General features: G+C 35.8%; 1 protein-coding gene across 1 annotated transcript in view; it reads left to right on the forward strand.

The window, feature by feature from the left end:
• The window catches only part of CF2H8orf34 (chromosome F2 C8orf34 homolog), a 405,526-nt gene that overhangs the window by 367,465 nt on the left and 13,753 nt on the right, over window positions 1-24,308 (forward strand). Inside the window, 1 exon segment of the mRNA XM_019822764.3 lies at window positions 8,116-8,209. Coding sequence (XP_019678323.2) covers window positions 8,116-8,209 — 94 coding nt within the window.

Here is a 24,308-nt window from a genome sequence, read left to right on the forward strand (position 1 = left end):
ACAACTTACTTTTTATCATGCACAGGGATTCACTTTTTAAAAACCAATATTATTACTTGTGACATAGTTTCATTCACTTAAGAAAGGAGGAAACAATTTTTTTCAAGGAAACCCTATTTTGTCTTTGACATTCATTTAGAACTGATACATTTTGTTAAAGGATAACTTGTTTTTGTTTTTTATTTTTTTAATTTTTTTTCAATATATGAAATTTATTGCCAAATTGGTTTCCATATAACACCCAGTGCTCATCCCAAAAGGTGCCCTCCTCAATACCCATCGCCCACCCTCCCCTCCCTCCCACCCCCCTTCAACCCTCAGTTTGTTCTCAGTTTTTAAGAGTCTCTTACACTTTGGCTCTCTCCCACTCTAACCTCTTTTTTTTTTTTTCCTTCCCCTCCCCCGTGGGTTTCTGTTAAGTTTCTCAGGATCCACATAAGAGTGAAAACATATGGTATCTGTCTTTCTCTGTATGGCTTATTTCACTTAGCATCACACTCTCCAGTTCCATCCACGTTGCTACAATGTTTTTTGTTTTTTTTTTTTAAGTCTTAATCCTGGTTTTCATACAGGTATAAAATGAACACATATCAAAGACTTACTCAATTCATTAATTAGTAAGGGGACCAGTAAAGTGTTACAACCAGTTCAAAGGACGGTTAAACCCTTAGATATACAGTCAAATAGGAAATGCTGAAGTTATAAAGAGATGGAAAAACTGGGAAAACTGACCAATATCTGTAGGGTACCAACCAATCACGTTCAAATGGATACAATGTATGGGCTAGAATCATTTGCAGTACTGGCAATTTCTATAAACAATGTCCATGAAAAGTCCATGAAAGACTCAGAACCTCCACAGAATCAGGAACTAGAAGGACATGCTAGGAAAAAAATGATTTATTTTCCATTGTCTGTACTCAGTAATCTCTCCTCCATTTCAAAACCTTACAATTTTATCCCATAATTTCCTTGCAGAGAAATGTCACCAAATGGCATGAATTAGGACATAAAATGGAGCGCGGTCCCAGTGCCCAGTGTAGTATAGCAAGTTTGTCACATAAATTTATTTTAGCACCTTGCATCTATTTTGTAATGTTTTCCACAATACACCGTATTTTTCTAACTTCATTATTGCTTTTTTCTGTTTTCTTTTCCCAAATTCTATGAGTTCAAACTTATAGCATCCTAAACTTATTACTTCCCTCTTTTTAGGTTTTAATTGACCTTTTACAATTCCCAAAAGAAATGGGCTGTAAAAGTATAATTTACTAAAAAATCATGGATCTCAGTCTGAGAATACAAGACATTTCATTAACAAATACGAAAAGAAAGGTACTTTCAAACTTTACTGCCATACCTTGGTGATATTGTGCGTTCAGGTCCAGACCACTACCGTAAAGCAAATATTGCAATAAAGCTGGTCAATGAATTTTTTGCTTCCACAATGCGTATAAAAATTTTGTTTATGCTGTGTTGTCTATAAAATGTGCAATATGATTATATCTTTTAAAAGTATACACTTTAATTTAAAAACATTTTATTGCTCAAAAATGCTAACCATTACTTGAGCTTTCAGCAAGTCATAGTCACTGATCACAGATCTCCATAACAAATAAAATATTAATGAAAAAGTTTGAAATATTGAGAGAATTAGCAAAATGTGACAGACATAAAGTGAGCAAATGCTGTTGGGGAAACGGCACTGATAGACTTGTTGCACACAGGCTTACCACAAACCTTCCATTTGTGAAAAACACAGTATCTGGGAAGCACAATAAAATGAGGTATGCTTGTATTAATTTACATATGTAAGTTATAAATGGAGAAATTTGTTTCAATGGAAGTGTAGAATTAATTCTGTGTCAGAGAGAGCAGTCTATTAAATGTACCTGAAGGAGGGTAATTTTGTTTCACTTTACATGCAACATGCTTCCGGGATTTTTATTTTATGTGGATCCTATGGTTATAGAAGTAAAAATGAAAGCGATTAATCCTTTTTGGAAGATAGAAGCTGATGTTTTGTGCATTGTTTTCATATTTATCCAAAGGAAGAGGGATATTCAGTTGTCTCAGAATTGGAGTATCCAATGGGGAAAGTTTAAGCAAAAGAGCATTTTTTTTTTCTCTAAACATACTGAACTTCCATGGCCACAGATGACATAAATCACTGATTGATTGCATTTAGAGAATCCAAAAATAGGCTATCCATGTGGAATAATACTACTGCTGAAGTTTATAAAGCACTTCCTCTGTTGGCAGATACAATGATATGCTGACATACGGCTGGCAGCCGGTTTCCATGTGATGCATATCACCATTCCTCAGCACTCCTAGTCCCTGGGTGTTTACATACTTACGGTGAAAGTGTTTTAGAAAAAGGATGAATGGCATTTCTTCTAAAAGCAACCCCAGAACTTGCTCTTGGGTGTATGAAACAGTTTGTACTATGGTTGAGACATAGTTTAATATTCCTCTAGAAAAATTGTTGAACAAGTTGGCACAGAACATATCAGCTCCTGTTTTTAGAAATGTTCAAGATTTCAGCTTCTTGTCCCCCTCAAAAAGTCTGATGGGTTTTAGTTTGAACATACACAGTATTTCCTGTTGACATGGATAAAGCAAACAGGTGCATTAATATTATTAAACCCTATTTTAGGGAAAGCCAAAGTAAAACATTTAAATGATCTATTAATAGTAATGTTTGTACTATCTCTACGATTCCAAAAACTTACCATTTTAGAGTTCTTCCCAAACTACATGTTTTACTGAGCTAATGTTCCATTTTTACTTTATATAATTTACAATAAACAAAGGATAACTGAATGTTTATTATCTTTGCAGGAGTAAAGCCATTAAATCTGGAAACCAATCAGTAGGATTGCTTAATATTCTGAACTAATATGGGAAAAAGTAACACAATTGACTTATTAGCTATGTCTTTTCTTATGAAAGCAGGTTTTAGTATTTGGGACCAAAAGGTAAATAACCAAAATGCTTTTTTAACTAAAAATATTTTTTCATGGTCACTTTAAAATTTTATGTTTTAAATGAGTAAGATTTAGCCATTTTGATTTTACCTTACAAAGCCAAAAGGGTACTTTTCATAGTTCTTTCTTAAACATCAGAGATTGTGTGTTCTATTTTTGGTAATTTGCAGGGATGTGAGTTCCCTCTCTATTACACAAAAATTTCTGAAATTATATTTCTGCTGTCCTGTATACTGTTATGGAGTTTTAAATCCAAGACTTTTTTTTTTTTTTTTGCATTTATGCTGTTTCTTAAGGTATGGCCCTGCAAAACCAGATTCAATAATTGAGAAAATTGAACAATAAATAAGCTAAATTCCAAAAATAAACACTAATTTACACCTAAAGTGTATATTTCAGGATTAACTATCTTTATTTTTTTCTTTGCCAGCTTTCCTTACAGTAGTTCATCTAGTGCCTCTCACAATCTGCTGGCTGTCTAAAGAATCTAGACCCAGCAATTTACCACTTGTGAAATAATAGAGGTCATCTTATCTAGTATTTTCATCTACTCCATTCCATCCAAAGAAGAGAAGTGACATGTTCTAAATTAACTATGGTAAAAGACTGTGACTCTCAACCCTGAGGCAAGGACTTTTCAGTGCAAAGCCCATCTCTTATATTATAGCAATATAAGTTTTGTTTTTATTTTTTCCAGTTTTATTGAGAAGTAATTGACATGCATCCTGTTTAAGTTTAAGGCATACAGCATGATGGCTTGATTTATATATATTATGAAATGATGACTGCAATAGGTTGAGTTAACATCCATCATCTCATATAGATGCAATAAAAAGAAAAAAAATATTCTCCTTCTGATGACAACTCTTAGGACTTACTGTCTGGCATTTAAGTTTTTTTTTTTAAATTTTTTTTCAACGTTTTTTATATTTATTTTGGGACAGAGAGAGACAGAGCATGAACGGGGGAGGGGCAGAGAGAGAGGGAGACACAGAATCGGAAACAGGCTCCAGGCTCCGAGCCATCAGCCCAGAGCCTGACGCGGGGCTCGAACTCACGGACCGCGAGATCATGACCTGGCTGAAGTCGGACACTTAACCGACTGCGCCACCCAGGCGCCCCTTTTTTTTTTTTTTAATTTTTTTTTCAACGTTTTTTATATTTATTTTGGGACAGAGAGAGACAGAGCATGAACAGGGGAGGGGCAGAGAGAGAGGGAGACACAGAATCGGAAACAGGCTCCAGGCTCCGAGCCATCAGCCCAGAGCCTGACGCGGGGCTTAAGTTTTAATCTGATTAACAGACTATTTTCAAGTTGTTGGTACTAAAAAAAAAAAAAGGTGCTTTTAAGATTGAAAATCACTTAAAAATGTTATTTTGCTTATTTTAATTTTTAAATAAACCTTTTTATTTTAGAGCAGTTTTAGGTTCACAGAATTGTTGACAAGGTAGTTCAGAGGGTTCCTATGTACCTCTCACCCAGTTTTAATTGTCATTAATACCTTATATTAATATATTTGTCATAATTAATAAACCAATACTGATACATTATTAGTAACTAAATCCATACTTTACTCAAATACCCTCAGTTTTTGTCAAATGTCTTTTTTCTATTCCAAGATCCCATCTAAGATATCATATTACATTTAGTAGTGGTATCTTTAGGCTTTTCTTGGTTGTGACAATTTCTCAGACTTTCCTTGTGTTTGATGATGGTAAGAGTTTTAAAGAGTACTGGTCATATATTTTGTTGATTGTTTCTCAGTTGAGATTTATGTGATATTTTTCTCATGGTTACACTGAGATGATGTGTTTGAGAAGGAAAACCATAGAGGTCAAATTCCATTTCATCACTTCCTATCAAGGGTATATACATACTATGAATTATTGCTATTGATATTCACCTTAGTCACTTGTCTTTAGATAGTGTTGGTCAGGTTTCTCCACTGTAAAGTTAGTCTTTTGGCCCTCCTTCCCATATTGCGCTCTGGTAGAAAGTCACTACCCATAGCATGTGCTTACAGATTAGGAAGTTATTCTCCACCTCCTTAAGAGCAGAGTATCCATATAGATTATTTGAAATCCTTTTGCATGGCATATTTATCTATTCTTACCTATTAATTTATTTAGTCAAACATTTATTTTTGTCAGAATGGATTCACAGATATTTATTTTATATTGCATAATAACCCAATGCTATCTTATTTATTTTGTGGTATAAATTGTCCTAGCTTCTGCCATTAATAGATTTTTCACTTGGCTCCTTTATCCCTTTGATATATTCCCATTATTGTGTGTGTGTGTGTGTGTGTGTGTGTGTGTGTGCGTGCGTACATGTGTGAACACTTTCTTGCTTTCTGGCACCACAAGATGCTTCAGGCTTATCTTGTATCTTTCCTGCCTCAGTCCTAGAATCAGTCATTTCTTCAAGAATTCTGGTTCTTTCATTAGAGAATGGTATTAGGAACCAAGATATGGGTGGTAGCTGTGTTCTTTGCTATTGGGATGTCATCGCTTCTAAGCCCTCTCAGCTGCCAGAGTAGGGAGATGTATGTGTCTGTAGTAACCCATGTATATGTCAATATTCATAAATATTTCGATATTTGGCCTTCTGTATATGTAGTGAGCTCAACATGAGTTTATGCTGATGTCTCCAACTCTAATAATACATTATACATGGATCAGTCTAGCCTTGCTTTCTATAAACTCCCACTTCAGCAGTGAGAAATTTGGCTCCCAGCATCTGTTATCCATTTGCTTCATTGTCCAATTCCAGAATATATGTAGCTTCAGATTTGTTAACCTATATGTACATGGAAAACAATTTTATCAGTTAGTATACAGTATTTGTGAACAGTTCTTTTTGGTTTTGGTTTTACAGGCTCCATTCATTTTCAAAGTTACTTAGGTTAGCACCTTATTCCATCACCCCCTTCAGTTACATTTCATACATCTGTAATGCATCTAGATGCTTTGTTAGTGTTTTGCTTTCCATCTTGGGATCTTCCAACCTCTAATTGATTTTTTGTAGCTGTGCACTGAAGAAAGTTCTCAGACAGACTAAGCGGACGTGCAAGGTGCCTCTGCCAGCGAAATAACAACAGCAGCAAACTGTACATAGTCTTTATTTCATGTTCGCCAGGTATAAACATCAAAGAGTGTCAGTGCATGGGAGGAAAACACAAAGAGCCTCCAGACATAGACCAAGTACACATCTGGTGTTTACGGGAAAGCATGTAGGGAAGATGTGCAGTTTCAATGACGGCTAGGCAATTACAATGGTCTGTTCCCTGATTGGCTCCTGGGAGATCATGGGGCTCTTGTTCTCATAGTGCTATTGCATTCAACAGCCTTGAGACCAGAACATTGCTGATGTTTCAACAATTACCCCATTCCCTCTCCCAGGGCTTGCAATACACTCTGTAGAAATAACTCCACAATATTTTTTTTCATTTGCATACCCTAAGTTTTACTCTATTGTGTGAAGTTCTATAGGTTTTGACAAATGCTAGTGTCTTGTATTTATCATTATAATATCAGAATAGTTTCACTTCTTTAAAATATCTCCTCTGATTCACCTATTCAAACCCCTGCCCCCCTCCCAAACTCTAGAAAAATTGTGACTTTCTGAAATTCTAGATTGGGACTCAACATCTCTAGAGTTAACTACCATAATCAAGGGAGGGCAGATATGATGTTTCTTTCATACAGGAGTTGTTGTAAGCAAAGTGGAAATTTAATATATAGCGATATCCACTTTCAGGAGTTGTGGGCCCTTATTTTCATCTTAATAGTATTTGTCTGAACAAAATAAACAAAATACCTCAAGTTACAGAAAAACATTACTAAAAGAGGGGAGAGATGATGGATGAATTTGAGACATCAAGAGAGTAAATCGACAGGTCGTATTGATTTTGTCTTAAAATTTCAAAATATGTTCGAAAAGATTTTCTTAATTCATGGCTCAATAAATTTGAAACTGAAAGGTGACCAAAGTTATTCATGTCCTTAGGGACCTTCCAGATTATTTTTGAGGGAGGGGGATATGAAAGGACAATTACTATGCAGTAATTATTATGTTGGTACAATAGGCACACGGCAGAATACAGGAATAGTTCTGTCTTCCCTGAGGAAGACTTTCAGTAGAGAGGACATCTGAGCCCTGGGAGAAGTGTCAATGTCTGAAACAGGTAAATAAATGTAGTGTATTCTAGGCAGGAAGTGAAACCTCTTGGCATATCAGCCAGTGACAAAATTGAGGAGCTACCTGTTAACTCTATTTGAAGTGCAAGGGTTAACTGAGGTGAGCTGGAGATGAAAGTGGTGGTACATCAGGGGGGACCAGGATGGATCACGAGGGGCTTTTGAGTTTAGATTTTATCCTGGGAATTGGGAAACCACTGTAGGACTATGGAAAGGTAACAAGTACCTCATATGACATCTTAAAAAACCCACTCTGGCAGGAAACTGGTGGGGAGAATTAGGAAGGGTATGAAACTTGACCCTAGAAAACTCATAGATGGTGATTACTGCAGTCAGGATGGGAGATGATGAGGGTCTGGTTGAGGGCAATGAAAGAAAGCATAGAGCAAGAAGGAATTATGGGAAATATAGTGACAAAAATAAGGAAGTAAGAAGAGGAAGAAGACAGTGAAATAAGTAGCACTGAAAGGTAAAGTTGAGAATGTTCTCTAAATCCTACTAATCTTTATTCTCATTAAAAGGAGTTTGAAACTTTGATGGCAAACAGGCACATTTTGTGCAATTTTATATTGAATATTTCATTGTTATATTCCTAGGCATGATTGCCAAGATCTCCATAAAAATATTAATTCAGGAAGGAACAGAGTCTAGATATTTCTTCTTATTAAGACATTAAATCTTATTAAAAGGGGAATATAAAAAAATTCGTTCAGAGCTAATGGCATGTCTTTGACATGAAAATGAATTTAAACTTAGGACTCTTCTCTGTTGTGAGGAAATTCTTCTCTCTCTCTCTTTCTCTCTCTCTCTCTCTCTTTTTCTTTTTTTGGACATATAATTCATAAGACTAAAATGTTCACCCATGTTGGTATTCATGATATGCATCTAGAGTTTAATCCAGAATGAAATTTGTCTTTGGCAGGACGAATCTTTAAAGCAATTGCAAGTAGTTCATCAGCCGTGGATCTTGCCAAGTGACACAGAAAGTGAAGGAGTAGAAGCAGAACCAGATAAACGTGAGTAGACGTGGCCGTTTACTGACAAATTGTCTTCAGCTAAAGGAAATCCACAGGCAGGCATTTCCTGTTCATAATATTACACGTCTGCAAAAAATGCAGGCTTGTTTAGGGAGACCATGTAAAGATGAGCTCTACTTCAGGTTAAATGTTGATTCTGTGATGTTTTCATTGTGGTGCAGAGGCCGACAAGCTGACCCTGCAAGGAAGAGTATGTAACACCTCAAAGGAAGTGAACTGTTTTTCCTGAAGACCAACACAGAATGTCTGTTTTGCAATGTCAATCTTCTTTGAATATTGTGGAATTATAGCAGTGATAACTTGTGATTATCAAACAATTTTGAAGTGTGTTGGGATCATCTCATCATTATTATATGTGAGATTATCATTATTGGTTAAATGAATAAGTGCATGGACAGAGAAACCGTTGCTAAGTTCGCAAAACAAATAATAGTATCACAATATTTAAAGCATATAGAATATATAACTCTTGATTTAAATCACTAGGTTATAATCATAACAAAAAATGGATTACTACACTTTGGCATGACTCAGTGTGTGCTTTCCAGGGGTTTACTGACATTGTCAGATATATGGGCTCAGCAATCCAGATGAGAGGTTGGAGTCTGGACTATATGGAAATAACATCACTTAAAAAATAATAACATATCCAAATTTACTTCTTTAAATCAACAATAGCCTGCAGGGTGGAATAAAAATTGTAATTGATAACGTAGCTCTCATGATAATTGGTATGAAGTGATTCATTAACAATTCCCCTATGCCATAGCTACCAGAAAGACCAATATGTTACATGGCTGACATTACAATCCTGTACCCAGGGGGATCTAGCAAATTACTCTTCTGGGTTAAAAGGCCTTAAAAAAAATTCTTATCCCACTTCTGTAGCTGTAAGCTTATGTGGCCAGAGGAAACGCATCCAGGAGAGGGATTAAGAGCAGAGTGCTCAGGTGAGAACAGGCATACAGTAGAAGTGGCACTCAGCTGGCACATTCAGAAACACAGTGAATAACACAGTGACATTTTACAGATTCTATTGGAATCTGTACACCTACTTCAGACAAACAACTGATGAGACTCAGAAAGTGGGCTGTACTTGAACCTAATACAAAAATAAAGAGACTATTTTAAAGATCTTCAATGCAAGGGATCCTAAGTGAAATGATCTAGGATAAAAGCAGCATGAGATGCAAAGAGGAGAATACCCCCATGTAGGAAAGCATTAACAGTGGTCCCAAACTTTTATGCAAACAAATGCAAACCCAGTTATACTCCCTGTCTACTCTCCACTCACTCAAATGTACATAAACTCTCATTCTACACTTTGGATCACTTTGGTGATCATTTTCACCATATCCTCTTGAGGCCTTAATAAGTTTTGTGTTTAAAAAAAGCCCTTCATGGTAATGTGTGTTGTATAAAGACAGTATATATAATTTTGCTCTGACTGTTAGAGTCAACACACAGGTGCCCGAAGTGAGGAAGTCAAGGTGAACAACATCCTTGCAGGATCACAGTGTGTTAATTTTATGAGCGGGTGGTAGCTTACAATGAGCTGGAACTTAAAAGAACACAGCTGATCAAAAGAGTCTATTTAATCCATGTGCAAATTTAGACTTATTTTTTGTCCTTAAATCCATGTATCTCCAATCAATATTAAGTCTAAAAAATAGCTTAATAATGCAAAGGAGATAAAAATCCCCCAAATTGTCTTTAACCCTTGTCATCTAATCATATTGACTTTCTGCATATAGTTTCACATGATTTTGGTAAGTTGCAATAATTTCCTCTTCCCTTGGATGTGAAGTCTTTGAGAGAAGGAATCTATTTTCTTTACCACATTGAGGTACATAATAAGAACTCAATAACTATCAGAAGGATGAATGAATGAGTGAATATATTTCTTTGATACTTTCTAATTCATTTATCAAGACAGTTAGAAATTTTAACAAATAAAATAAATAATAATTGTGACGGAATACTTGCAATAAACATTATTTATAGCTTTTTAAATTTTAATATTGGATTTATAGTTTAGCCATGGCTTTTGCCATATGGTCTATCAATCACTCTTAAAAAAGCCATTCCTGAACTCTCCTAACCATAGACCTAGCACCAAAAATATTTGATTTCAGCAATGTTGTACTTGGAGGTGACCCTTGACAATGGTAAATTGTTTGAAATAAAATCAGGGTTTAAAAGTAATTAGGTAGTAATAAGAGCCATCTGGAAGTGGAATGCTAGCTAGCATTGTAGCCAAGCTTCGAGCACAGAGATGCAAATACTTTTCAAGAGCAGCATCCAACATTCAGGTGCGGGGACAAGTGTGAGATGAAGCGACAAGTATGAGATGAAGCCACTGAGGCACTAGCATCTCCACTGGTACTTGTACTCAACGCGTTTGGTTTGTGAAAGAGCTGGCAAAGTAATGTATCTACCTCTTGATTTCCTCAGTGAAAGAGAATTAATGACATAAATACATATGAACCCAATATCTGATTTAGAGTCTAGAGGCTCGTATATTAGAAATTTATGAGTGAGGAAAAGGACAAGATTCATCATTCCAAAAGTAACACCTGTTTCTTGACTCAGCTTTCTATAAATTATACCTAGGTAGTTTTATAGCATTTTCTCATTTCTCCTGAGACAAAATTATCATGGCAGAAAGTTTCCAAATAATGTCAGGATCTTTGTAGCAGTGCATATTTCCTATTGCATCATTTAAAAATAAGACAGCTCAAATAAGTTTTATAAAAGAACACCTTTTAGGAAAAGATGTCTTGAATAATTAAATGGGAAGCTTTAAAAACTTCTATTGTAAATAAGATAAACAGAAACCTTAATTAGATTTTTTTATTCTGCTTTTTTTTAAGGTATAAATCACAATTTAAAAAACCTCATGTTAGAAGTCTGTTTGTTTTTAATCTCTCAGATTATAGGATGAAGTCACCAAATAACTCATGTCACAGGGACTCCTGGGTGGCTCAGTCGGTTGAGCGTCTGACTTTGGCTCAGGTCATGATCTTGTGGTTCATGAGTTGAAGCCCCGCGTCAGGCTCTGTGCTGACAGCTCGGAGAGCCTGGAGCCTGCTTCAGATTCTGTGTCTCCCTCTTTCTCCCTGCCCCTCCCTGGCTCGTGCTTTCTCTCTCTCTCTCTCTCTCTCTCTCAAAAATAAACTTTAAAAAAAATTGTAATAACTCATGTCACAGATATTTGAATCTACTGGGATACTGTTTGGTGTTCATATTACTGAGCTTCACTTCAGACATATTGAATCAGAATCTCTGCATGGGACTCTGAATTCTGCATTTTTAATAAACCCCTCAGGCAGACCTTGATTATTCTAAAGATTGGGAACTACTGGATGAAAAGTCCAATGAATCAGAGGGTTGTGAATTGTTTCCATAGTGTTGTTAGATTTTAGACCTTATGTCTCTAGGCTACTTTTCCCATCTGTGAGTTAAGTTTGGATGTAAAATGTGAGAATGGAGAAAGAAGGCTGAAATTTGATGGAACAAATGTGGAGTGAAATTGAGGTACAGGCCATCCAGTCGGTAGATTCATTATCTACATGGATATAAAGTCATAAAATAGCTATCGCCAACACAGCCAGTACCTTCTAATTATGTTGTGAACTTTTAAAACCTGAAAAACTAAGGTAAAACAAACAAACAAGCTAAGAAAAAGAAACAAACAAACAAATGAAATAGTAGAGATGTCCAAAATAAAGAAATAAGAGTCAGAGTTACAGGTGCTAATGCAAGTGTGACTTGTTGAGACCTAAGATATGGATTCAGGTTTTAGACCCTGGAGTCTGAGGTCTTAATAGCTGTAACAACTGGTGATTTGGCACTGGGTTCTGCCTAAGGCAGGGAAGCTGGTATGAGGGGCCTGTATAAATAAAGCCTGACACCTGGGGGAACTGCCACAGGTATGAAACAGAAACAAAATACCTGTACTCTCCAACTGTGCAAAACAGGAAGAAGTTGTCTATCTGTTCTAGGCTTTGGATGAAAAATGTAAATGTGTTCATCAGAAATCAAGATCTCAGGTCTGTACGTCGGTGGTTGGGTCCAAATTTAAATTATGTATAGTGTTAGGAACCCAAAGATATAATAAAAAATGGGCAGCATTATTAGAATTCATATCTTCTCATGTAATAATGCAAGAACTGGGGCATTTACAACTCTCAAAGTTTTAAACATTGACTCCTGCTTAAGATGAGCTCTCCAGCAAAATTGAAGATCCTTTGTATATGCTGTGTTGTTTCTCTCTGCTTTCAAGATTCTTCCATGGCCTTTCTCTTTTCATGGAGTGATATGTTAGTGTGGATATCTTTGACTTTATCTTACTGGAGTTTCTTGGATATGTAGATTAGTATTTTCATCAGATGTGTGAAGGTTTCAACCATTATTTCTTCAAATATTTTTTCGGACTGTTTTTTCTCATTGCTCCTTTGGGGACTCTGATTATATGTATTTTGGTACACTTGATGGAACTGTTCATTTTTCTTCTTTTTTTTTTTTTTTCTGTTCCTCAGACTGGATCTCAATTGACCTATCATAAGTTCTTTGATTCTTTCTTATGCAAGCTCAAATCAACTGCTGAGCCCCTGGAGTGACTTTTGTTTTCATTTTAAATCCAGAATTTCTATTTGTTTCCTTTATATTAATAGTCTTTAGTTGGTGAGAATTTATTCTCATAATTTCCTTTATTTAACATGATTTATTTTAGTCCTTCAAATATATTTATAGTAGTTAAGTCTTTGCTGAGTAAGTCCATCATCTGGGCTTCTGCAGGGAGTTTCTCAGGACTGCTTTTATTTCCTATTTAGGGGCCACAGTTTCATGTTTATTGGCATGTATGATATGATGATTTATAAAGCATCTCACTAATTTTTTGGTTTGTTGCAAACTGGGTACTTAATATAATATAATGTGGAAGTTCTTACTCTGGAAGTTAGACCCTCCCCCGACAGGGTTTGTTGCTGCTGTTTTTCCTTGTTGTTATTGTCCTTACTACTTTTTATTTAGTGGCTTTTCTGAACTAATCTTACAGAGTCTATATATTTTTTTGTATACAATTACTTAAGTTTCTACTCAGCTTAGTAGTCAGCTAATACAGGGTACTGAGGCAGGCTATGGACACTGCAGCACGTCACAACTTTGCTTACATAGAGCTTCTAGGTTAAGCAGAGGTGAGAGACAGAGCTTTATCAGGTTTTTTTTTTTCCTGGACAGGTGCATAGTACTACACATGCATGTTGTCTTCTAGATCCTCAGGAATATGTCAGAGCTTTTGAAAGCTTGTTATGGGTGTCTCATCCACTAGATTTATTATTATTATTATAATTATTATTATTTTATTTTTATTTTGTAAACTCCTTGGTTGCCCCAACTGGTATCACTGCCTCAGGCAGCTGCTGTGTAAAACTATTGCCCCTAGTTATTCGTGACAAATGTCATAGGGACTGACTTTCTCACTGCGTGAACTCTAATCCAGGGCAAATAAAGAAAAACACTCAAATGAGGATTTTGCAGACAGCTTCTATATAGGTCAAATAATGGCAATTCTCTAGATATGGGACATTTGGGAGGGGCTCCAAACCCATTCTGCCCCCTCTAGTAGATCATAGCCTTCTTTTTTCATAACTCCCATCACTGTTCTTATGCACAGCTCTCTGTTCTTGTTGAGATTCAGCTGCTTTTCTTTTAAAAATGTTCTATGGAGGGACACCTGGGTGGCTCAGTCAGTTGAGCGTCTGACTTCAGCTCAGGTCATGATCTTGCAGTTAGTTTGTGAGTTCTGTGCTCACAGCTCGGAGCCTGGAGCCTGCTTCAGATTCTCTCTCTCTCTCTCTCTCTCTCTCTCTCTCTCTGCCCCCCCCCACTGTCTCTCTCTCCTTCAAAAATAAATAAACATTAAAACAAATTTTTTTTAATATTCTATGGATTATTGCAAGCCTTTGGTTACTTTCTAGAGTTGTGAAAAGTTGATTTTGGTGATTTTTGCTAGTGTTCTCATTGCTTTTTAGAAGGGGAGATTTTTGGAGATCCCTACACCCACATTCCAGAAGTGCTTCTCCTCTCCCGTTTTTCCAATTTCATCAACATAGTTTTCTCTTTGTTCGAAGAATAGTTCATTTTCATAATGAACTATGGTACAAGATGTCTGCTTCTTTAAGTTCCAATATCATGATAAGCTATTAAAAACAGTTTTGTAGTAAAATAAGTTTTGGGAATTTATACATATCATTATATTTCAGAAACTCTCAGGTGTAAGAACCTGTTCTACCGCTGACAGAAAAACTTTTCAAGAGGAACAAAACAGCTCTTCACTTTTAAATGAACAGATCAAATATAGTCAGCATCCTGGCTTAAAATGAGAGAAAGTATTGTCCATTGTTGACTTGAAGAAATGCTATACAGTTTTTTTTTTTTAAATGTCGCTACGTGGTCTTGCAGCAAGATCTGTTTGACTGTGTACAGTCCAAAGTTTTTTGCATATTTACTTGAGCTCTTTTTGCAGAATGCCTTTTCTTCTTAAAGTCTGTTTGTTTGTTTGTTTGTTTGTTTGTTTGTTTATAGAGAATGTGTGGAGGGGGGAGGAGCAGAGAAACAGGGTGAGAGATCCCAAGCAGGCCCCAAGCCGTCAGCAGAGAGCCCCACAGGGGGCTTGAATCCAGGTACAATGAGGTCAAGACCTGAGCTAAAACCAAGAGCCTGACTCTCAACCAACTGAAGTACTCAGGTGCCCTTGCCAAATGAATATTAATTCCTATTTTCAGAATGCTTATAATTTCCAGAATGCCTATTAACTGCTGGAAGGCCAGATGTTCTGGGATTTTAGCAAGGGCTAATCTAATCTAATCTAATCCTCTCAATCTCAATTCTCTTAATTTAGTGAGGAAGTTGGTTCTCTCAGAGATCGTAGGCTTGTTCATGTCATGTCAGTAGCAGAGGCCAAGAGTACGATCAAGTGTTCTTGTTTGGACCCAGTGATGTTTACTCTTATTGCTTCATCCTTTACTCATGACTTCCCTTAATCCCCCTTACCAGGGGGTGACACAGTTTCTGCTGGGACTCTTGAGAGCCAAAGTGCTTGGGGAAGTAAGTGGAGCTACAGGATTCTACTGTCCACTGAGGATGTGGTGTGGCCTTTATTCTCCTTAATCTAACCTCAGGTTATTTCTTTCCAGGTAGCCTCCTAAGATTTATACTTGAGCAATGCTTGAGTCAGTGGTGTTATTGTACCACAGCTGATTATCTCACCAAGCCCAAGAGAAGGTACTAACATCCTCTCAACTGAAAGAGTAGAAAGGGGTGTGTTAGGGGCAGTGGTATATAGGTAACACAAAGACCAAAATGAGTTAAAAGCCAATTAAGTCAGATGGGTGTTAGGACTTCATGACCCTTGGAACTCAAATTTTAAATATTAGGGTTATGGCATAGAAATAAGGACTAGGAATATATACCTCAGGAGATAAACAAGACAGGACTTCAGTATTTTGTTCTTATTTAAAGGTCAACTAGGCTATCCTACACAACACATGTTTTTGTAGAGAAAAGACCCACATGCTTTGGAAACAACCAAGAATAAAAGATAGTAATAGTAACAGTAATACATAAAAATAGCTCAAGAATAACTAGAAAGATGAGCTCTTAAAGTAAAACAGACAAAAACATCTGGCAAACCGTATTAGGTTCTTTTTGAAGACCAAAAGAAATCTTGATGACTTTTAATCTCACTTTTCACATTCAATCTTCTATGAGTGTTCAGAAAATTCTAAAGCTTTTCTTAAAAAAGTCAGGGCATCTGAACTCATACGAGGCAATAAATTCTATAAATTAGGCATTTTCATGTTTGGTACCTGTTATTATAAATATTTAAAGATTGATCTTTAACCAACAAATATAATAGTAAGTTAATAATTACTGTGAATTATCTGTTACATGCAAAATAGCCTAATGTCAAATTGTAATTTTCCATTATAATACTGTTAGAGAATTAGTTTGATTATAAATAAGTTTTTGCAATTTCTAGAGGACACATGTCCCTGAATTATTCATGTGCCATTCTTACTTTGAAATGTTTCCCATGTCTGTGGTAAAACCCTGATATTATGAATGTTTCAATTGATTTCTAAGCTCCTAGAAAAAATGTAATGGGTAATATTTAATAACATAAAATTTAATCTCACCGAGTAAACTATTATTAAGTGTAATGGAAAAATGTGTTCTACAACATATAAGGTTACATGCTTCAGAATAGATACAAAGCTTACCTGCTTTATTTATTGAAATTTCCTTGTCATATGCAATAATAGTAGTCAGAACATTCCATAACAAGTATCAGACAAGACTGTATTTAAACAACAGAACTGATCTTTTGTGATACAAAATTCTTTGGATTAGAGTATTATATGAAGTTGAATTCTTTAAAACTGAAAGTAGGAGATACATGGTCCAATTTTAGGTTATTTAAAAAAAAATCAAAGTTATAAATGAGTAGCATATGTTTTTAATCCTCTTACTAAATACTTTTTGTTTGTCTTGGAATATTCTTATAGTTGCTCTAGATATAGCCTGAAACTACAAAATATAATAAAGAAAACGAAATGAAGGGGAATCTAGTTCATTCTTTAACCTTGATGGATTTAGCTTATAGGTAGTCTTCCATTAGATGGGATGTATCTTTCACAAATGAGAAGAATGTATTGGCTGGTTGCAAGTAAAACCTATTTGTTCTTAATGAATTTTGTTCTGTACATTTTCAGTAACTGCAAGAACTTCAGCATGTTTATATCAGGCAAACTGTTCCGTAATTTCTCCTGGCTTGTTTTGCAACGTTGACCTGCTTCACCTTCACAAATTAAACGGACCTTGGCATTTTTGTCCCAAACCAGGATTTTTATAGTTAAGATTCTCCAATGTTACAAATGCTCCATAGACCAGCTTACATCCTTAGAATGTCCTTAGAATCATATTTATATATCTTAAAATGCACACATATAATGAGAAACTGCTGTCTTGGGTTCTATTGCATGGGAGATACAAAAAAAAAACAACAAGAAAAAGGTTATGATCTCTTTTCTCTAGTAAGTTAAATAGAAGTGCATAATAGCATAAGGTATACTATTTAAGAGATAAGTAGAATGTTAAGGAAGCCAAAGGAGGGGTATATCGCATGGAGTTAGCAGTAGGAACATGAAGAAATGGTGCTTGAACTAAGAGATACGTAAGATTTTGAAGTACAAGATGGACAAGAATGTCATATGAGCAAGAAGAACAGCATGGGTGAGGACACAAAGATAGGAAGAGCATTGGTTATGTTTGGTGAACTGTCAATTCATACTTTTAGGAGAAGACACTAGACACAGGGGATCAGGGAGAAATAAATCTAGAAAAGTAAGTCATGAAAAGAACATAGTGGGTGCAAATTATAAGCATAAGAATGTGAATTGGTAAAATAAACAGCAGAGAAATCTTTACATAGGAGGGAGCCCTGATAAAAACATTCATATTCCTAACTTTGGATAACACTAACACAAAGGAGGCCCAAGTGTTTAACCCTTTACATATTTCTTAACTTGAGAAGAAAATGAGATTTTTTTCTTTTAAAATTTTATAATGTTTATTTACTTTTTGAGAAAGAGACTGCATGTGTGTGCAAGCAGGGGAGGGGGAGAGAGAGAGAGGGAGAGAGAGAATCCCGAGAAGGCTCTGCACTGACATCACAGACTAGTTTTCGTGGGGCACCTGGGTGGCTCAGTTGGTTAACCATCAGACCCTTGATATCGGCTCAGGTCATGATCTCATGCTTCATGAGATCACACCCCACATTGGTATCAGGAATCAGATGCTTAGCCAATTGAGCCACCCAGGTGCCCCAAGAAAAGTAGTTTTTAAACTGTCTGTGCACTAGTGCTATTTTAACTAGAGATCATCATCTCCCCAAGACATGTCATTAAAAAAAACTGATAAAATTGTGGTACACACACACACACACACACACACACACACACAAAATGGAGTATTACTCAGCCATCTAAAAGAATGAAATCTTGACATTTCAATGACATGGATGGAGCTAGAATGTATTAGGCTAAGTGAAATAAATCAGTCAGAAAAAGGCATGCCATATGATTTCACTAATATGTGAATAGAATTTAAGAAACAAAATAGATGAATATATGGGAAAAAAGAGAGGCAAACTATAAAACAGACTCTTAACTATGAGAGCAAACTGAGGATTGCTGGGGGGTGGGGAGAGATGGATTAAATGGGTGATGGGTATTAAGGAGGGCACTTGTGATGAGCACTGGATATGATATATAAATTATGAATCACAAAATTCTGTTGAAACTAATATGACACTGTATGTTAACTAACTGGAATTTAAATAAAAACCTAAAATAAAAATAAAATAAGATAAAATAAGTCTCTTGTAGGCAGGAAAAATAAATAAATAAATAAATAAATAAATAAATAAATAAATAAATAAATAGCTTTTAAAAAAGTTATCTTCTTTACTAGGCAGAGATGGTAAACAGGAAATACACTACAGCACAACTTATTGAAGGAAAAATAAATCTTTGTTGAAGTGCATTTTAAAACTTTGTTTTGAGTGTTGTTAATCTATCAATTAAATATCAGTAAATATACATAGCCCAAGTTGATAATTTTAATTCTTTAAAACAAATGTTATTTTTTAATTTTACATACTACACCCAGGTCTCATCACAAATGCCCTCCTTAATGCCCATCACCTATTTAGCCCATCCCTCCACCCACTTCCCTTCCAGCAACCCTCAATTTGTTCTCTGTATTTAAGAGTCTCTTAATTGTTCTCCTCTCTCTGTTTTTATCTCTTTAAATTTTTTAAAAAATATTTATTTTATTTTGAGAGAAAGAGACAGACCATGAGCAGTGGAGGGGCAGAGAGAGAGGGAGACACAGATTCTGAAGCAGGCTCCAGGCTCTGAGCTGTCAGCCCAGAGCCTGATGCAGGGCTCTAACTCACAAGCTGTGATAGCATGACCTGAGCTGAAGTCAGATGCTTAACTGATTGAGCCGTTCACGTGCCCCTCAGTTTTTATCTTATTTTATTTTTTCTTCCCTTCCCCTATGTTCACTCCGTTTTGTTTTTTACATTCCACATATGAATGAAATTATATGATATTTGTCTTTCTCTGGCTTATCTTGCTTAGCATAATATACTCTAGTTCTATCCACATTGTTGCAAATTGCAAGATTTCATTCTTTTTGATCACTGAGTAATATTCCATCATATATATATTACATATATATGTGTGTGTATATATACAAATATGTATATATATGGGTGTGTATATGTGTATATATGTATATATATGTGATATACATATATATGTATATGTGTGTGTATATACATATATATGTGTGTGTGTGTGTGTGTGTGTGTATATATATAAACCACATCTTCTTTATCCATTCATCAGTGGATAGATATGTGGGCTCTTTCCATAATTTGGCTATTGTCGATAGTACTGTTGTAAACATTGGGATGCATGTGCCCCTTTTATTCAGCATTTTTGTATCCTTTGGATGAATACCTAGTAGTGTGATTGCTGATTGGAGGGTAGGTCTATTTTTAATTTTTGAAAAACCTCCACAATGTTTTCCAGAGTGGCTGCATAAGTTTGCATTCCCACCAGCAGTGCAAAAATGTTCCCTTTCTCTGCATTCTCACTAATACCTGCTGTTGCCTGAGTTATTATTTTAGCCATTTTGACAGGTGTGAGGTGGTATCTTACTGTGGTTTTGATTTGTATTTCCCTGATGACAAGTGATGTTGAGCATCTTTTCATGTATCTGTTAGCCATCTAAATGTCTTCTTTCAAAAAGTATCTGTTCATGCCTTTTGCCCATTCTTCACTCTATTATTTGTTTTTTGGGTGTTGAGTTTGACAAGTTCTTTATAGATTTTGGATACTAACCCTTTATTCAATATGTTATTTGCAGATAACTTCTCCCATTCCATTGGTTGCCTTTTAGTTCTGTTGATTGTTTTCTTTGCCGTCAAGAATTTTTATCTTGATGAGGTTCCAATAGTTCATTTTTATTTTTGTTTCCCTCACCTCCAGACACATGTCTAATAAGAAGTTGCCGTGGCTGAGGTCAAAGAGGTTGCTGCCTGTTTTCTCCTCTAGGATTTTGGTGGTTTCCTGTCTTACATTTAGGTATTTCAACCATTTCAAATTTATTTTTGTGTGTTGTGTAAGAAAGTGGTCCAGCTTCATTCTTCTGCATGTTGCTGTCCACTTTTCCCAACAACATTTGCTGATATCCATTGGCTATCCATTGGATAATATTTCCTGCTTTGTTGAAGATTAGTTGGCCATACGTTTGAGGGTCCTTTTCTGAATTCTCCATTCTGTTCCATTGATCTATGTGTCTGTTTTTGTGTCAGTACCATACTGTCTTGATGATTACAGCTTTGTAATAGAGCTTGAAGTCCAGAATAGTGATGCTTCCAGCTTTAATGTTCTTTTTAAGGATTGCTTTGGCTATTTGGGGTCTTTTCTGGTTCCATACAAACTTTAGGATTATTTGTTCTAGCTCTGTGAAGAATGCTGGTGTTACTTTGATAGAGATTGCATTGAATGTGTAGATTGCTTTGGGTAGTGTAGACATTTTCACAATATTTGTTCTTCCAATCCACACGCATGAAGCGTTTCTCCATTTCTTTGTGTCTTCTTCAATTTCTTTCATAAGCTTTCTATAGTTTTCAGTACACAGATCTTTCATCTCTTTTGTTTGTTCCTGGGTATCGTATGGCTTTTGGTACAGTTATAAATGGGATCAATTCTTTGATTTCTTGTTCTGCTGCTTCACTATTGGTGAAATGCAACTGATTTCTGTACATTGATTTTACATCTTATGACTTTGCTGAATTCACATATAAGTTCTAACAGTTTTTGGGTGGAGTCTTTCCGGTTTTCCATGTAAAGTATCATCTCGTCTGTGAAGAGTACAAGCTTGACTTCCTCCTTGTCAATTTGCATGCCTTTTATTGCTTTTTGTTGTCTGATTCCTGAGGCTAGCACTTCCCATACTATATTGAACAACAGCGGAGTGAGTGGACATCTTTGTCATGCTCCTGACCTTAGGGAGAAAGCTCTCAGTTTTTCCCCATTGAGGATGATGTTAGCTATTGGTCTTTTATATGTGGCCTTTATGATGTTGAGGTAAGTTCCAAGAAAGTATCCCTATTTTTTTGAGAGTTTTTATCAAGAAAGGATGCTGTATTTTTCAAATGCTTTTTCAGCATCTATTGAGAGGATCATGTGATTCTTATATTTTCTTTTCTTAACATGATATGTCACATTGATTGATTTGTGGATATTGAACCAGCCCTGCATTCAGGAATAAATCCCACTTGATAATGGTGAATAATACTTTTAATGAATTGTTGGATTCAACTTGCTGGCATCTTATTGAGAATTTTTGCACCCATGTTCATCAGGGAAAATGGTCTGTAATTCTCCTTTCTTAGTGGCATCTTTGTCTGGTTTTGGAATCAAGGTAATGCTGGCCTCATAGAATGAGTTTGGAAGTTTTCCTTCCATTTCTAGTTTTTAAACAGCTTCAAAAGAATAAGTATTAACCCTTTTTTAAATTTTTTTTAACATTTATTTATTTTTGAGACAGAGACAGAGCATGAACGGGGGAGGGGCAGAGAGAGAGGGAGACACAGAATTGGAAGCAGGCTCCAGGCTCTGAGCCATCAGCCCAGAGCCCGACGCGGGACTTGAACTCACGGACCGCGAGATCGTGACCTGAGCTGGTCGGACGCTCAACCGACTGAGCCACCCAGGCGCCCCTTAACTCTTTTTTAAATGTTTGGTAGAATACCCCTGGGAAACAGTCTGGCCCTCGACTCTTTTTTGTTGTGAGGTTTTTGATTACTGATCCAATTTCTTTGCTGGCTATGTAAAACATAATTACTTTTAGAGTGAACTCTTACCTGAAGTCTCAAAACATGCATTATTTATCTATTTTTTATATTAAACTCCTTATCAGCAATATGGTTTGCAAATGTTGTCTCCCAATCTGTAGGTTACCTTTTTATTTTGTTGTTTCCTTTGCTCTGTAGAAGCTTCCTAGTTTGATGCAGTTCCACTTACTTATTTTTGCTTCTGTTGCCTGGGCTTTTGTCATATTTAAAAAATTATTGCTAAGACCAATGTCAAGGAGTTTCTCTCTGTTTTCTTCTAAGTTTTCTACAGCTACCAGTCTCATATTTAAGTCTTTAAAACATTTGAATTGATTTTTATGTACATTGTGATTTAAGGATCCAATTCCATTCTTTTGTATGTGGATACAGTTTTCCCAAAACCATTTATTGAAGAGACTATACTTTTCCCGTTGTGTGTTGTTAGCACTCTTGTTAAAGATTAGTTTACCGTATATGCTTGGGTTTATCTTTGGACTCCCTATTCTATTCTACTGGTCCATGTGTCTATTTTTATGCCAGTACCATATAATTGATTACTATAACTTTGTAATATAATTTAAAATCAGGAAGTGTGATGCCTCCAACTCTATTCTTTCTCAAGATTGCCTTGGCTATTAAGAATCTTTTGGGGCGCCTGGGTGGCGCAGTCGGTTAGGTGTCCGACTTCAGCCAGGTCACGATCTCGCGGTCCGGGAGTTCGAGCCCCGCGTCGGGCTCTGGGCTGATGGCTCAGAGCCTGGAGCCTGTTTCCGATTCTGTGTCTCCCTCTTTCTCTGCCCCTCCCCCGTTCATGCTCTGTCTCTCTCTGTCCCAAAAATAAATAAACGTTGAAAAAAAAAATTAAAAAAAAAAGAATCTTTTGTGGTTCCATAAGAATTTTAGAATTGTTTTCTATTTCTGTGGAAAATGCCATTGGAATTTTTATAGAGATTGCTTTGAATCTGTGTATCATTTTGTATAGACATTTTAGCAATATTAGTTCTTCCGAGTAGAATTAAACAAGAGTCCAGGCCAGAGGGCTTCCCAGGGTTATTCTACCAAACATTTAAAGAAGAGTTAATACTTATTCTTTTGAAGCTGTTCAAAAACTAGAAATGGAAGGAAAACTTCCAAACTCATAATATGAGGCCAGCATTACCTTGATTCCAAAACCAAAGACTCCACTAAAAAGGAGAATTATGGACCATTTTCCCTGATGAACATGGGTGAAAAAATTCTCAATAAGATACTAGCAAGTTGAATCCAACATTAAAAGAAATATTCACCACGATCAAGTGGGATTTGTTCCTGGGATGCAGGAATTTTTTGATTGCTGATTCAATTTCATTGCTGGTAATAGATCTGTTGAAATTTTCTTTTTCTTACTGATTTAGTCTTGGGAGGTTTTATGTTTCTAGGAATTTATATCTTTTAGGTTGTCCAATTTATTGGCATATAATTTTTCATAATGTTCTCTTATAATCATTTGTATTTCTGTGATGTCAATGGTTTTTTTCTCCTTTTTCACTTGATTTTAATTCCTCTCTCTGTCTCTGTCTCTCTCTCTTTCTCTCTCTCCCCCTCTCTTTTTTCATGAGTGTGACTAAAGGTTTATCAATATTGTTGATCTTTTCAAAGAGCCAGCTCCTGATTTCATTGCTCTAATCTTTTGTTTTCTTACTTTCCACTTTCCAAAAAATTTCTGCTCTAATCTTTGTTATTTCCTTCCTTTTACTGCTTTTGGGTTTTGTTCATGCTTCTTCTTCTTCTTTTTTTCTGGCTCCTTTAGGTGTATGGTTAGGTTGTTTATTTAAGATTTTTCTTGTTTCTTGATGTAGGCCTGTATTGCTATAAACTTTCTTGGAATGGTTTTTGCTGCATCCCAAAGATTTTTAACTGTTGTATTTTCATTTTCATTTGTCTCCACATATTTCTCAATTTCATCTTTGATTTCCTGGTTCACTCATTCATTTTTTAGTAGTATGTTAATTAACCTCCATATATTTGTGCTCTTTCCAGATTTTTTCTTGTGGTTGACTTTTAGCTTTATAGAGTTGTGATCAGAAAAGATGCATGGTTTGATTGTAATCACTTTGAACT

This window comes from Felis catus, chromosome F2, assembly GCF_018350175.1.
Source record: "Felis catus isolate Fca126 chromosome F2, F.catus_Fca126_mat1.0, whole genome shotgun sequence".
NCBI lineage: Eukaryota > Metazoa > Chordata > Mammalia > Carnivora > Felidae > Felis > Felis catus.